Source organism: Punica granatum, chromosome 3 (genome assembly GCF_007655135.1).
Source record: "Punica granatum isolate Tunisia-2019 chromosome 3, ASM765513v2, whole genome shotgun sequence".
Classification (NCBI taxonomy): domain Eukaryota; kingdom Viridiplantae; phylum Streptophyta; class Magnoliopsida; order Myrtales; family Lythraceae; genus Punica; species Punica granatum.
In genome coordinates this window covers 5,195,171-5,210,998 of record NC_045129.1, presented here as the reverse complement: position 1 = coordinate 5,210,998, position 15,828 = coordinate 5,195,171, and the positions used below count along the sequence as shown (strand labels likewise).

At 41.6% G+C, this 15,828-nt stretch overlaps 2 protein-coding genes across 4 annotated transcripts; one reads left to right on the top strand and one right to left on the bottom strand.

Annotated features, from left to right (window-relative positions):
• The first annotated feature begins 1,400 nt into the window (after positions 1 to 1,400).
• On the top strand, positions 1,401 to 3,265 carry LOC116198662 (protein NODULATION SIGNALING PATHWAY 1). Its single transcript, XM_031528866.1, has one exon. It carries the CDS (start codon positions 1,496 to 1,498, stop codon positions 3,122 to 3,124), a length of 1,629 nt encoding a protein of 542 aa, XP_031384726.1. The 5' UTR covers positions 1,401 to 1,495; the 3' UTR covers positions 3,125 to 3,265.
• Positions 3,266 to 4,684: 1,419 nt separating this feature from the next.
• Positions 4,685 to 14,900, bottom strand: LOC116198940. 3 transcript variants are annotated; one of them, XM_031529215.1, is made up of 17 exons: positions 14,374 to 14,890; positions 13,656 to 14,058; positions 13,479 to 13,553; positions 13,301 to 13,363; positions 12,715 to 12,924; positions 12,015 to 12,587; positions 11,165 to 11,908; positions 10,669 to 10,953; positions 10,324 to 10,479; positions 9,495 to 9,889; positions 8,689 to 9,151; positions 7,768 to 8,100; positions 6,477 to 7,260; positions 6,309 to 6,367; positions 5,740 to 6,225; positions 5,442 to 5,480; positions 4,685 to 5,345 (listed from the first exon to the last, which is right to left on the bottom strand). In XM_031529215.1, exons 1-17 carry the CDS (start codon positions 14,745 to 14,747, stop codon positions 5,160 to 5,162), a joined length of 5,628 nt encoding a protein of 1,875 aa, XP_031385075.1. In that variant the 5' UTR covers positions 14,748 to 14,890; the 3' UTR covers positions 4,685 to 5,159. The 3 variants fall into 3 exon arrangements, 2 of the variants coding, with proteins under 2 accessions (XP_031385075.1, XP_031385076.1); XM_031529216.1 differs by having other exon boundaries at positions 13,665 to 14,058; XR_004155439.1 differs by lacking the exons at positions 4,685 to 5,345; positions 5,442 to 5,480; positions 5,740 to 6,225; positions 6,309 to 6,367; positions 6,477 to 7,260 and having other exon boundaries at positions 8,032 to 8,100; positions 8,689 to 9,116; positions 14,374 to 14,900.
• Between the last annotated feature and the right edge of the window lie 928 nt (positions 14,901 to 15,828).

Here is a 15,828-nt window from a genome sequence, read left to right as displayed (position 1 = left end):
GAGTGGATTTGGTGACCGAACTGCTGTTGTTTTACTGAGTTTTAACAGTCGAACTCTTTCAGTGCTGCCTAGATAAGTCCTTTGTATGGTTCAGAATCGACAGTCTTGATTAAGCCTGATCCATTAACCGTGCAGTATTAGAGCTATCTGAGTATGAGCTGCCATGCGGGTGTTGGAACATTTGCCCGGTACCGGAAGAGGTTCAGATACCTCAATCATTGAACATCAAAGACACCAGATTTAGGGAAAAGTTCTTGGCCAACATAAAATTAATGACCGATAATTGATAACATTAAGACCTTTGGGCACATGTCCAAGTGCTGACTACACTAACAACAACATAAAAGATAAACATTTGATTTGAAAAAGACCTCTTGAAATTAAACTATGATTTACTTTGCACATAAATCCAAATAGCATAAGAGGACAACAAGAGAGCACCCCCCATGGAAAAAAAAAAAAGACATAAAATTGAGAGCTCGGCCGGCTCGTTGACAATTCAAATCCAACCCATCCCTATCTACGATATTAAAAAATTATTACATTGCCTCAATTTAATTAGACGTATCGATCATAGTATATTAAAAAAATACGTGAAGTTTGGATGTAGCAGTAAAAAAAAAAAACGCATCCAATGTCAGAATTTTTATCAGTGATTGATTGCTGGTAAATTTATATCGTATTACCTTGGTTTTTCTATTTTTGTCTGACTTTTGCTTTGTTGAACTTTCTTGCCTTCAATGGTCGTTTGTAGATTTCAACTACCACAACCGTCCAAACACAATAAGTTAGATACAAGAACAAAGAAGAGACAATGCTTCCTGCCTCCTCCATGAAAAGTTTCTACTAGCATATTGCTCATCTATCTATAGCTAAAACGATGAACACAAACACGGTCGATCATCACAGTTTCCGATACGCATAGGTTTAACACGTCTTCTGCAGAATATGCGATGTGTCTCACGTTGAATGACCCGCCTAATATGTTCAACCGATCTGGTTGTATTCATACGGGAAAGTTACTATATAATACACAACGTACTAACAGTAGATGGTATGAGGATCACCAGTGGTCACGGAGTCTATATTGAATATCTCTTGTTTTCTATGATCATATCATGAATGAATATGAGTATGTACTTTGCGCATAATGATTTAGTTAACCTTTATTTGGTTCGATCTATGCGATAAGTTTCCGCGATGTTCATTGGCTTTAGGTTTCAATCGAATGGGGCCATCACAATGTCCAAGGAAACAGCACACCAACAATTAGAAATATGCTGTCCACCGGCCCTTTCCCAAAATACATCACTCCCAATAAATATCTTCTTTTTTTTTTTTGGGAGGTTAGTTTTTTATCTTTTATTTGTTTAAAAGAGTTCTTAGTAAATTTCCAATCTTCCCTCTTTAGTCAATGACTGATCAGACACATACACAACCTTAAAACACAATCCCTCTTTCCCTCTTTTATCAGCTCATATCTTCTCATTGCAAAATGACGCTTGGAGAAGCCGAGCCGAACCCAATGACGGATCACATCCTCGACTGGCTTGAAGGATCGGTCTCGTTCTTCCCAACCTTCCTGGACGATCCTTACAACTCCGACGATTATCAATGGTGGGAACCGAATCAAGAGATCAACCAGGATGTGCTCTATACTTGCTCTAATAACACCGCTTCCAACACTATCCCCACTGCCACGGCCTCGACGACGACTACCGCTAGTACCGTGTGCTTAAATCCCACGAGCCCTGGTCAGAGGCTCAAGAGGAAATCACCGGAAGAACCGATGCCAAGGCCATCTCTGGGTCAGAATCTGTCTAAAAGCCAGAGCCAGCAGATCAACGAGGCGGATGCTGCAGGACAGGGAAAGGCCATGCCTGCTAAGAAATTATCAACCGGTAAAAAGGGTTCCGGGAAACCTGCTGGACGTGACTGCAATAATGCTAATGGTAAAGATGGGAGGTGGGCGGAGCAGTTGCTTAACCCCTGCGCCTCCGCCATAACAGCCGGGAATGGGTCAAGGATCCAACACCTTCTGTATGTCCTCCACGAGCTCGCCTCCCCGTCTGGTGATCCTAACCATCGACTCGCCTCTCATGGCCTTCGGGCTCTGACCTATCATCTCTCCTCCTCCATGTCCATCACGTCCACCTCGGTGTCTCCAGTCACGTTTGCATCCTCTGAACCCCGCTTCTTCCGGAAATCTCTCCTCAATTTCAATGATCACAGCCCATGGTTTGCATTACCGAGCAACATAGCCAACTCTTCTATTCTCCAGGTGCTAGGTGAAGTACCTGACAAGTCGAGCAATCTTCACATTGTCGACCTTGGAGTTTCTCATGGGGCACAGTGGCCGACTCTGCTCGATGGTTTAAGCCGGAGTCCAGGAGGGCCTCCACCGCTAGTTCGTCTGACAATCATCTCTGCGAGCACAGAAAGTGATACTGGAACGCCCTTCTCCCTTGGCCCACCTGGGTATGACTATTCCTTGCTCCTACTAGATTTCGCCAAGAAAATTAACATCAACCTACAGATAAACCGGCTCGACAATCATCCAATCCAGAAGTTGGACTCTAATGCCATCAGCACGATTCCAGGAGAAACACTAATCGTCTGCGCCCAGTTCAGGCTCCATCACCTCGACCACAACATACCCGACGAGAGATCCAGCTTCCTAAAGGCCATCAGGAATCTAGAGCCGAAGGGAGTGATCCTGAGCGAGAACAATGCAGAGTGCAGCTGTGCCAACTGTGCGGACTTTGCAACCAGTTTCTCCAGGAAGGTCGAGTACCTTTGGCGGTTCCTGGACTCGGCAAGTGCCACCTACAAGAGCCGAGAGAGCAACGAGAGGAGGATGATGGAAGGCGAAGCTGCGAAGGCTCTGTTCAGTAAGGCCGAGATGAATGAGGGGAAGGACAAGTGGTGCGAGAGGATGCGAGAGGCCGGGTTCTCAGAAGAGGCTTTCAGGGATGACGTGATCGATGGGGCCCGTGCCCTGCTGAGGAAGCACGACAGCAACTGGGAGATGAGAGTGGAGGAGAAAGATGGCTATGTGAGCCTGTGGTGGAAGGGGCAGCCTGTCTCCTTCTGTTCACTGTGGAAGTTAGGGGCCAAAGTTTGATTTGATCAATCTGTTTGTTTCAGTTGAATTGCAAAATTTTTCTCCTGTTGTGTAAATTCCAGGAGAAGAGTAGTGGATTGCACTAATGGCTATTTTAGTTTGTTTTTTCTTCAATGTATAATAAGGTTACATATCTAGAAAGGAGGTGTGATATAGCAGCACACGCTCTCGCCTATAACCAAGATAACCAAGATGTTTCGGGTTCGATTCTTGAGTCGACCAGAATAAGGCTACATGTCCAACACCGAAGCAGTGTTCATGAAGAACCAAAACTAATAGATCAAATCAAAGAAAGGCATGTAAATGATACTCAGTGACCAATCTGCAAACCACTTATCGGTATATTTTACGATTTCCTATACGTTCGAAATGTTCTGTGATTTCGGTTTTCTCTTTATGCTGTTCGCCTCGAAATTGGCCCAAATTGCCTAGACAATGTAGTAGTTATCACTCAAATGGATTCCTTGCCGGTAAAGGCAAAGTCTTGGTTGCTTTTAGCTTTATTGGGAGGGAAAATCGAAGTACCAAAATTTGTCTATATGTATGTGTATTTTATTTTGGGTAATAAATCAGGTCGCTCGTGCTCCTGGTGCTATATGTCGATTGATATGACGGTTCTTAGCGTGGGTATCAGTTGGTAAGGAGTGGGCTTATCAAGTTTCCCATGTGATGCTAGTCCAAGATGATTTGTTCCTTGGTAGCGGTTTCGAAGGTGAAAGGTAGATTGAACCATATTGAGATGCACCACAGAACTATTGGCAGTTTATCTAAACGATGTTATTATCGGGATTTGCTTAATTCGATCCGATGAAGATTATTAAGAAGTGTACAATGTATGTAGCTAAGCATGATTATGAATATACATCCAGTTCCCAAAATATTAATGTAAAAGTATTTGCATCACATCCACCTGATTACGCGGCATTATCGTATACTTAATTGATACGCGGCATTATCGTATACTTAATTGATAATTGATAAGCCAATCACATACTGATTTTTTTGTAATTGACTTCATTTTTTTTTTTGGGCTCAAAAGGGTAGGCGTCTAATTATGAATAAATTATTTCAGGCCTGCAAAAAATGGAATAAATATGAGGCGACTTAATTAACTAAATCAGTAATGCCATAACCGCACATGCCCTTTTCGAGGTCTCTGTCCTTTCCAGTGGATTCCATCACTGATGGATTATATAGCATTATCATCTGCCTATGGATTAACCTAACGTTCCCAAGAGATAAGTATGTACTCTGACATCGCACATAGAAATAAGAATTAATGAGTCTCTAATAAGCACATGTAAAAGATGTTTGAGGGCGGAGGTCCTCGGTGCATCTGCAAGCACATCAATCGATAAGCCCAGCATGGGGAGTTCTCGATATGCCCGTTAGATGTCTATGCGACTGTCGGGAACCTTTTTGATCCGCATAACAAGCAGTCCAAATGCTAAAGAGGCAGAACCAGCAGCATGGATTCTCACTTTTAAACTATACAAGTGGATATTCTCGGCATTTATCATAGACTAAGTTACATCGAGCATAGTTAAATAATAAATACAATAAGCTTGGAAAGGAGAATCCCATATAAATGAAAACCGGAAATCCTTTAGGATATGCTATTGATTTCTTTTATCGGCAGATCGGTTCCCTTGTTTCCTCTAGGAATTTGAACTTATGGAACAAACGAGCTCTTCACACAGTTCCAAGGTACATAAAAATCGGAGCATAGCTTAAAAAGGACCCATAAGATCATTTGGGCCCCGTGAATTGGCCCAAGATCTTATGGACTTGGCAAATTCCTAGAGATATCCACATGCGGTCCTCATTCCTTTCCCTCGACTTTACCAGACGACTGTTAATGGCCGCGGATCCAATTTGACCGAATAGCTGAGATTGCATCGATCCAAACAGAATAGGTTGGAGCTCAAGTATCTCCGAATATCCGATGGAATGCCGCGCTCCAGCATGTTTCTTGTGCAGTTGCTCATCAGGCTTAGGGTTGATTTCATGGGATTGGCAAAAGTCCCCGCGCTTGTTATAGTAGATATGCGCTCATGGAATTGGCAAAGAAATGCTCCCGGAAGATTGATTTCGATTCTTTAGAGCCACTCCTGAGCACAGATTGCAGCATAGAAGGTGGCGCACTGCCCGCAGTCTGACGCATCTTCCTTACAATCAAGTGCTTTTCCAGTATCATGGACTCCAGCAATGTTCTACAGCTCTGCACAAGATTTATCAGCGACAATTTAGACCGAACTGTAAAGTACAAGCGTTGAATCATCGATTGCCTAGCTAATACAAATCATCTAATGCGTACCTGGGGGTTCAGAACATCCAACTGTTGGATTATATTATCCTGCAGAAATGATAAAGTGAGACTTCTATAAAGAGATACTATTCGGGAAACAACCAGCTTTTATAGTGAAGAGGCTTAATCACCAGTTTAGAACCTCGTATAAGTGGACTAAATTTTCTGCTAATGATATTGAGATAACAGATTGAGTTTCCTAATACCAACGGGATAACCCTAAAGAGAATCTGTGCACAGAATAACACCTAGCACAACAGTAATTTCAATCTGAAGTGAAGGCACGTTGAATTGAGAATTTATTTACCTCTAATATTCCAGGATTCAGCATCACGATACCGAGGACTCGCCGTAGAAGTCCTTTGTAGACAACTCTGTTGATCGTTCCATCACCATTCATCCAAGGAACTATGGGAACACAGAACTCACTCAAAGAAAATTTCTTAATTTCCAGATCAATGTTGCTTTCTGGGGGATTCACATTGTTGTGATAAGAAGAGCTTCCAGACACACTTGTGTTTTGAACTTCACTGAGGGTCCCATCTGTCTCCTCGGGAAGATTAAGCAAGGTGACTTTATGCATTTGATCAGTATCAACGGGAGTATCCTGCTTGGCTTTATCATCAGAATGATCGTGATTGGGTTCATGAATTGAATGGCCTTCACTGCTTCCTCCTCTTGACTCAATTGATGATTGCTGCCCTTGATCTTGACAAGTATCAGGGAGCAAGCTCAAGAAGTACTTGGGACGATATAGAGCATCGACTACACGAACAGCATCAAAGGCATTAACCTGTATTTTGAGAAGAAAGAAGATTCATTACATTAGGTCGTATACAGCATTAGTTTGCCATTTAAGGTTAGGAGAAAACTAACCTTAACAACCCTCCCAAAGGATTGGAGCACATCTATGAGAAGCTTAAGAGCTTTTTCTCCTGAGAAAGTACATACAAACCGGTTCAAAAAGTGGAAACAATTTATCATTATTTGCCAGCATGTTGATGTACCGTTACATACAGTACCAAACAGAAAAAGCATTCATACCAGGCTTGTGAGCAATTTGTGAGACTTCTTCCATGCTCAAACCTTGGTCACCAGCTCTCTGAATTGCACCATACATGTTTTTGAAGACTTCGGGACATAAGAATCTTCGGGATTCAGGGTCAGAAGGCATCAGCATTACTTTCTCTGCATAACATGCCATAGCATCCCAAGGTGATTCCACAGCATTTATTGTACTATTACACAGATCGGGCGATCTAAGAATCTCTCTTATGTGCCTATCGGGAGTGGAATCACTTTCTCCCTGCTCCACACCAGTATCCAACTCATTAAGAGGAGGATCCAAAATCACTTCGTGAGGATCAAACTCTGCGTTTCTTGATGATAATTCCACGACTTTTGCTCTTTCAATTGCCTCGCGACGAGCACAGACCATGATGCCTGGAAACCCTTTGTCCCTGCGAGCAGAAACATCATCTGCTACATATTTTGACTTTTTAGTCCTACTACTGTCAGGTGATTCATCAACAGCTCTACGACGTTTGGAGTTCCTCGGGTCCTCGGCTTCTCCAACACCTTCCTCAGGTAAGAGTGGAAAAATAGATATTTCGCCATGAGATACTAGAGAAAATAAATGAACAACATCCCCACACTGTAAATCACCAGCAAGAGCAATCTCCCCTTCATTAAGATCCTTTTCCCTCTCATGAAGCCATCTGGAACAGCGAGAAATTCTTCTTCCGGTATTGGCAGGAAACATGGATCTTGACATGTTCTGAATGAAATTTAGAGGAAGTTCATATTGCATATTCCCAGTGCCCCCAATCTGCCCAGAGAGAAAAAGTTAGAAGACGTAGACGCATACTAATGGAAGAAAAGCGCAACAATGATAGTCAGTTCTAGATACAGAGGCAGAAAGGCAGGCATTAATCAAATACATAAGTGATATATTAAAGTCTCTGATGGTTATGATCTTCAGTTGCAGGCATTTCCGGATCCCTCGAGATTAAGAATGACATAATTATCTTCCTATACTTTACCAGCAATTAGAAGCAACTAATTAAAACAGAAACTACATGAAATAGTTGAGCTCTACCTAAGCATTCACCACAGGCCTTAGAGAGAAAAACAGGTATGCTTTCATTTAGAACTTGATAGGTGGCACCACCAAAGGGGGATCATATATGGTAACGGAGATATTAACTTTTCTAGCTTTTGGGTAACTACATAATATGCAAAGCAGAAAAATGCACGATCAAACAAACATGGAGTCTTCTACCAATCTAAGACATTTGTCATGTAAGTCAAGCTTACAGATAGAAGCAGCATTTACCAGGATCTTCCTCTCCCTGAGGTATCTAAAAGCTGCAAACAGATCATGCTCCGAATAATGCCTCAAAGATTCTGCCAAGATATTTGACATTCCAGGTGCTGATGAGGTGTTCAGAAAGATGAGCTTAAATAGCTCTACAGCATTAGAGACGGCCAAAGATTCGTATATATGTCTATTGACTGGATATTCTTTGTTGAAAAGCCTGGTAAACTTCTTCTGAAGGCGACGGCGCTTCGATCTAGAAAGAGAGCCTTGTTGATTTCCTTTATCTTGTTCCTTCCAGTTATCCTCATGAGGACTGCCTGAAGAAACAGATTGCCGAACTTGGGAAGCCTGCATGTGTAATGATATTTCTTTAAATAGCACTTCATCACTAGGAATAATAAACTAGTTTATATGCTCTAGTTGGGCATAACGATGAATACAAGAAGTTACAGTAGATTGTATACTCATAATGTCAATCGATAGCAGTTGAATAATGAACAAAATTTTATAGATCCAGCAGTCCATGCAATGAATCTGAAAAGTTGGAGAAAATTTTCCACTTTTCCGATTTTCATTTTCTGAAAAATATAGACATTAGGTTAACAAGATAGTGTTGGTTCACATTGTCAAGTGCATTCTAACAAAGCTTCCCTTGATTTTCTATGTTTATCAAGAAGGAAAAGGGGTAGAATGCTCCAGAATAGAAAGAAAGCTAAATTGCTCCTCCTAGCTAACTCTAAATTTTCCTGGATCAGACAATATATATATATAAGAAAACTGGGTGATGTATGGGATAAGACTATTTCAAGAACTACTGTTGTACAATTAAACAGCTTCCAGAAAGTTGACAAAAGAGTATCAGAGTAACAGGCCTGCAGAGAGACAGAACAAATATTTAAATCCCAACAATACTATGAGAAAGAGCAGAGAATATACGTAATGTCCAGAGCGCTTATTCAGATTAGAGAACTCCTCGGAGTCGGATTGAATTTCTTTAGAGGCCTCTAAGTTAGTGATCCTCTTGCATCGTAGAACCTCCTCAAGAACTCGCTTAACACTCGGACAACTAAAATCATCCCACTGCTCTTCGTCTTCAATAAGTTGAGCCTCAACAGGAATACTTCTATCACCATCTCCTGTCAATGAACTCCGCACAAGGAGTCTGATACCATCTCCGATCTTGTTGTGTAATTTCTGCAAGTGCCTCACATATCGTTTACTGACTACGTTAATGAGCCTCATCAGAGCTCTCCTGAAGACTTTATTTTTCTTTAAACATGCTATTCTTTTGCCACAAGCACTTGGCGGCGCAGGAAGGTCTGAAAGTGACGACCAACCTGCACGTTGAAATTTTGCTCCTCGCTCTGCACGGTGTTTAACATACTGAATCACCATTTGCCTGACCAAAATAGAAAGTCAAATTTGAGCAGAAAGAGAGAGAAACTAAGTGAAAAAATAGACAAATATATGTACAGTTATAAATTATATCTCCATATACAACGAAGGAAGAAAAATCCCAACGGACCTCTAACTACACATTTTTTATAATTAAATTGTGGAAAGCTTCAGTTACAAACCAAAACAAGGTGAGTTAGTTATATTATCACAATTTAATCCTTAAATATATTATTTGAGGGATTCTAAAATGATAAACCACTTCTACATGATCAACTATCTGTCTGTGGTCTACCTATTCGCAGCCAAAAGCCGGTCCTTTACCCAGTACTTTATAAACAGCTTACCTATCCGCTTCATCTGTCCATGAGGACCTCTTCTGTCTTATTGGCTTTGTATTCTCATTTGAACATCCTTTCATTTCAATGTTGCGTCTTGGTTCCTCCGTACAGAAATCATTACGGACTGTCTCATGTTCTTCCAGAGAGACTACTGTCTCAGCAAGTTCTCCTCTAAAACGATTGGCGCCATCAGAGAATCTCACAATATCCTCATGGTTCAACTGGTCATTCACTGGATCAACATTATTATTTGCTGATGGCACTTTCGATGAGCTCCTACGTTTTCTGGTGGCTGAAACAGGTTGAGTTGCTGATGTTTGTGTCTGACCCCCTTCCTCGGCAACAGTACCTTGAAACCGAGTGAGACGTTTTTGGCGTTTATCATGATAAACCCGTAGAACCTGCATCAAACCATACCGCAGAAAGGAAATTTGAGCCCACAAGAATGCAAATTATGCTCTATTTGCTTTTTCTCTGGTCTTTCTTTGTCATTTTCCTTTTTCCTTCATGGTGAGAAAGATCAGGAGAAAACATGCTGAGATGCACTTCAAAGAAATGTTGAGCAAATATAGGCTAGCGATTTATGAAGTGTTCTTAATGCCTTCTTTTCCCATATTCACTTTGCTTTTAATTAAAAGGAAAATGACAGGACCTGCAGAAGTTTCTCAATTTAACCAAATAGATTAAATATTGTTAGATAAGCAGCACAAACAAACCCATCATAGTCAAAATACATCGCTCTGCATTCAGAGGTAAAACTCCTTACCAGCTTTGGCGTCACCAAGACCTCATTTAATCCCAACCTTTCCTTTAGGGACATAAGAGATATCCTTACCTGTTCTAAGGTGAGATTGAGATCTTTGGCAATCTTCTCACACTCCTTAAAAGAAAGTTTTTCACTGGTACTGTCCTTGACAACACGCTTTAGAAGCTCTGCACGTTGCTCAGCTGTCATTACGCGAGCTGATGCCCATGATCGGAAATAGAAAACCTGAAAAAATGAACCAAAAAAAAGAAGAAGTAAAACACTAGTTTAATGCCAAAAGCTGCATCCAAAATTGCAAATAGAGACAAGAAGCTGCAGAAAATGTAAAGAGTAACCAGAGCTCGTAAATGAAAACAGCTTAGGACTCCTAAATAAAGGGTCTTAGTGATGTATGAACAAACTTAAGTAACTTACCTCATGGACTGTCGATCCAGGAAATGCATGTATAGCAGCTTTGGGGTCAGCAGTAGCATAACAGTACTCGAGTGTATGCCAATATTCATCCACAGCTTCCTTACTAGATAAAATGAAATCATGCCTGACCCGAGGACGAAGATCAAGAGAAATGAAATTGAAAGAATGTGCCAACATTGACAGTGGTTCCTCGATGTAAGGTTTTAGCTCCATTGCATGTGTAAGAATGGCATGTGGAACCTTGACCCCTTCCTCTCTATGTCCATTGTTCACAAGTCGGATCAACTACAAAATAGAAGCCTATGTAAGGAACTCTGGCAGAAAATTTTCATAGAATCAAATTGTAGGAAAAATTGCAGCAACATCTAACCAGAGCTTACAGTTAAATATACAACTAGAATGTGATAGGACAGTTTATCATAAACTACATAGATGCACGAGCTGAAGACAATTTCAATGAGTAAAATCCCAAAAATACAAACAAGTAGTAACGTACCTTCAGCCGCCTTAAAATGTCAATGACCAATGATAGTCTAGCTGTGGCTAAAGTGTCCATCAAAATCCTATACTGCTCTACAGGAAGATCCACCAATCGCAAACCACTCCTGCACTTTTCCATCATATCATCAAATTTCTGAGCAGACCCTGCAACCTGGAGAAATAGCTCGACTGGAATTGCTTTAATAGCTTCTTCCAGAGAAAACAGCCAGTAACTGCTGTGAGGATTGCTTGCGCTGGACAATATGTCCAAATTATTATCAGGCAAAGAATGAAGATAATCCCAAATAAAGCAATGCAGCAGCTTTGCTCGGATCATTTTTGCCAACACAAATCCATTAGCACGCATAGCTTCATGTTTAGTATTTGATGTTGCATCAGAACCCACAGAACTCTGAATCCTTTGGACACCTTCTAACACGGGGACAGATTCACAGTCCTTTGACTTTGATGAGCCATGCCCACGACTCTGCATTTCGAAGGATCTCAGCCTATCATGAATTTCACTGAGCAGTGGAGGAGATAAATGTTCAACCGATGGGTGCAAAATCACTTGAGTCCTACGATTACGGCTACAATTTGTAAAGGATGGTACACTAATCTCAACACATTTGCAGTGACCTTGTTTCTGAAGCTTGTTTACAATTCGATCAATGGTCTTCCTATCCATTGTTGTGCATTTGTCCTTCTCGAGACTCACTAGCCACTTGTAAAGCTCCGCTCTTAAAATGAATTTCTCCTCCTGCGAAAGAGGCATTAAACAAAGATTTTTTATTAAATGCATCAGAGGACAATGGAAAATAAGGGGTAACAAAACAGAAGCTTGACAAGCATAGGGAGGCAAAGACCTGAACCCGTCCCAATATTCTTTGCTCCCTTTGGGTTGCGTCAGCTGTCTGTGATAGACAAGGATACCTTTGAGACAACCCCGATTTAGATGATTTTTGGGAAGCAGGAGTTTCATATAGAGTTACACTATTTTCATCTGATGGAACCACCAAGGCAAGATCTAAACCAACACCAGAAACTCCCGGCTTGGGGAGAACCTCTTGTCTGTTGAGCGCCTCATCTGCCTCACCATCTTCTAGAATTGCATTTTGAAGTTCTTCATCATTCTCTCTTTCACCCGTTTTTTCAGCAGAGATCAACTTGCCCTCGGAAACTGAAGGAGTGCAATCCAATAGATTTGGAGCATCACTCCCATGACCATCCAGGTTTAATGCCCGACTCTCATTATAAGCACTCTTAGACTTGCAGGGCAATGTATTAGTTGCATCTCCACCAAACGACTTTGGAGCCCATACTCGATATGCCACACCTTTACCATGATTTTCAGCAGCCAGATGCATCCCAAATCTTGAGACTATGTTCAAAACTCGAGTATGGTTCCTTTTGTTATCAAGCCCAAGTCTCTCACATACCTGCTTAAGTGATGAAAAATATAAAGGTGGTCCGTCCACAAGAAGTAGGAGACAAAAGCAATAACAATATTTCCCTATAAAGTATAAACATTGAGAAAATCTGCAAAATTAGAGGAAAAGTATGGACCTCCTTAAGGGTCACTCCAACCGATCCTTCAGCAATGACCATGTCAAAAACTTGATGCTCCAGTGGAAGTTCAATTACTTGTTCACTGATATGACGTTTCCTCCCAAATTGCGCCACCTCTTCATTCTTACCATTATTTCCAGATGAAAATAGGTTTGGCTCATTTGTCTCAACTGGAAACTTCTTCAGCAGACGTAGGCAAGAGTGGACCTGCAAAACGTTCAGTCTTTTAAGCACAGAGTAGATATAACCACGGGTAATCCCTAAAATAAAATAGAGTAAATCTCTCATAGCCACTAAAGAATATGCCAGAACTTTTGCTGCTTTCAAAACTAAAGCGAAGAAATGACATGATGACACAAAGCCCAAGTATATGAAAGACCTCCAGAACTTTTGCAGCTTTCAAAACTAAAGCGAAGAAATGACATGATGACACAAAGCCCAACTATATGAAAGACCTTATTCCAGTTATGAGTTGATATACGTAATCTCAGTATGAGAGTGATTAACACCCATAACTCATTATATCAAGGACAAGACAGAGTTGCAAATGAGCGATTTGAATATTTGGATGATATAATATCACCTTCTCATTCACTTTAGCCTCAAGTTCCTCCACTACACCAGCATCCTTCAATCGGCGACAAATCTGAGACAATGACATGTAGGAAACATTAGAAATACCAAAAGGTAAAACAAAATGCAACCATATGCAACTAAGAACAATATATATATATATATATATATATTATATGTAGCATTACAGTTCTCCAAGCCTTGTGGCCTGCAGGAGCTCCTGCATAGCCAAGATCACGCTTGATATCTGAGACAACAAGAACCTTGAATAAACAAAAAGTGCAGTTAAAAAAGGGTAATGGATTGATAACCTCAATGAAACAATAACAGCAGTTGAAAGGAAAGATTTACTGATAATTCAAAACCTGGCAGACCTTGCCTTCCGCCGATTCAAGTTTATCACAAACAGCTTGCATTGCTGGTAAGTAATCCTTCACGATCATGTCCTTAGTAAGATCTTCAGTTGGACATCCTCCAATAGCAAGAGCCTCACTGGCATTTCTGGAACTCCCAGCTCGCCCTTCCTTAGTAATTTCAATTTTCTGCTGCAAGCCCAAGTGCTTTGCATATCGATGCAAGTATACAACATTTGTGGTCACGCATGGACCATTCCTCGACTCCCCTTCACTGAAAGCCTCTTTAGTCCTCAATACTGCTGACTGCCTCATTATAAGTCCCCGAGATTCTAGGTTCTTTAGAATATAAAATATGTACTTCCCTTCCATGTTAAATTCCTTGCCCAGCTGACTTTGTGTTACACCATTCTCCCTGTTCACACCAAATGCAAGCGACAAGAATCGTGAAACAATACAACGTGGAGCAAGATAAAATTCAATCTTTTCATTAAGCCAAAGTTAGCTACTATGATAGCTTGAACAACCAATTGCAGCACCATTTTCATATGTGCCCAGGTCAAATATAAGCCCTGCGAGACTGTACTATGCTACCAGCATAAGGATATTTACTTCATTTTGATTTTCCTAATTCATGCAATCAGGAATTTTTCTAAGCCAGCAATCCACGCAACAGAAATGATCACAGAAAGGATCAAACTTGCAAAAGGATGGGCAGAAAAAAGCTCACCGAGCAGCAGCAAGACGCTCGAGGGTCTGTCGTTGACGCGAAGAGATGTTTGCGGAGGCGGATTGAGCATCATAGAGCCCGACGAAGTTATCCCTCAAGCTCTCCCTAGCCACAATCTTCAGCTTCATCTTCTCCGCGTCCTCAACGCACTGAATCGAAGGATCAGTCGGGGCAAGAGCCGCATTGCGAGCGTGGAACTCAAGCCCGGGGATTTTGAGGAGGTTCGCCCACACGGAGCTCTTGACGCCCAGCGAGAGGCCGAGGCCGGCGGAGGAGAGCTGAGGAGCTAGCTTGGGCCAGAGGGACGAAAGGGTGAGGCCGGTGGAGCCTTGGGCGCAGATCTCTTCGAGCGCGGAGGATGCCACGGAATCCATGGGAGGCGCATGAAGCCGAGGAGCGGAAAGCCGGGGACTTTGCCCAGAAGCTCTGTGTTGGCGGGAAGCAGAAGGGGGAGACGAGGAAGGAAAAAAAGGAAGTCTAGGGTTCGAAACTCTGCAGTTGCAGAAGAAGAGCTTCCATTGACGAAGAAGTGGATTTGATTCGTCTGTGGAGCCGACGACTGTTCATCGAACTAAAAAGTTTTGGCCAGAAAAAGGAAGAACTAAAAAGTTGCGGGGAAGAAATCGAAATGCAATATCAACCCGTTGAACTTTGAAACATTGAAAATGGGCACCAGAACTTTTCATTGTTTGGAAATGAGCCCCTTCTATTCCATCTGCGAGAATCGAAAAAAGCCTCACGGTAGTTCGTGTTGTGATTATGAATCGCCTCGTGGATAAAGTCGACTCACCAATGCGACGTCTCAGTGTAATGACGATCCCACAGTCGAGCATGACTACATATGAATAATACGATAATCACCGTGAACCAAAATATTCATTCAACTCATTCGCCTCTTTTCTTCGCTTATTCAGTGAGGCTTCGCTAATAATGGTCATAGTTCGAGAACAATTATGGGTTGGCATTATTGGTCCATTGTGATTTTCAGTGGCAATAACGGCAAGCATCATAGCAAAACATGTAACAGTTACGCAAGTCATTCGCGACAACACGAGGGGAGCTTATTTGAAATTCAAGAAAAATGAATAAAATTAATTTATACAGCATAACCTCAGAGTCAGATGCAGAAAAATAAACTATTTATTTTAAAGTCACATTCTTGGGTAAACGGGTAATTGCCAAGTGGATTCCACGTAAAAATGTGTGGGTGCAAGAGACCAACAGCACAAAAATCAGACATCTATTAACCAAATAATTAATTAATTAAAAAAAATAGATATCTCCGACACGGACATTGAATTGAAGACGACGAAAAACGTTTCTCGCTACGGTCAAGCAAACCCCTCTCTCTCTCTCTCTCTCTCTGTGTCTCTCTCAATCTCTCTCTGCGTTTCTTTCGTGGATGAATGAGATTTTCTGGCCAAGTCCATCAGTTTCAGACTACAGAGAGAGGCA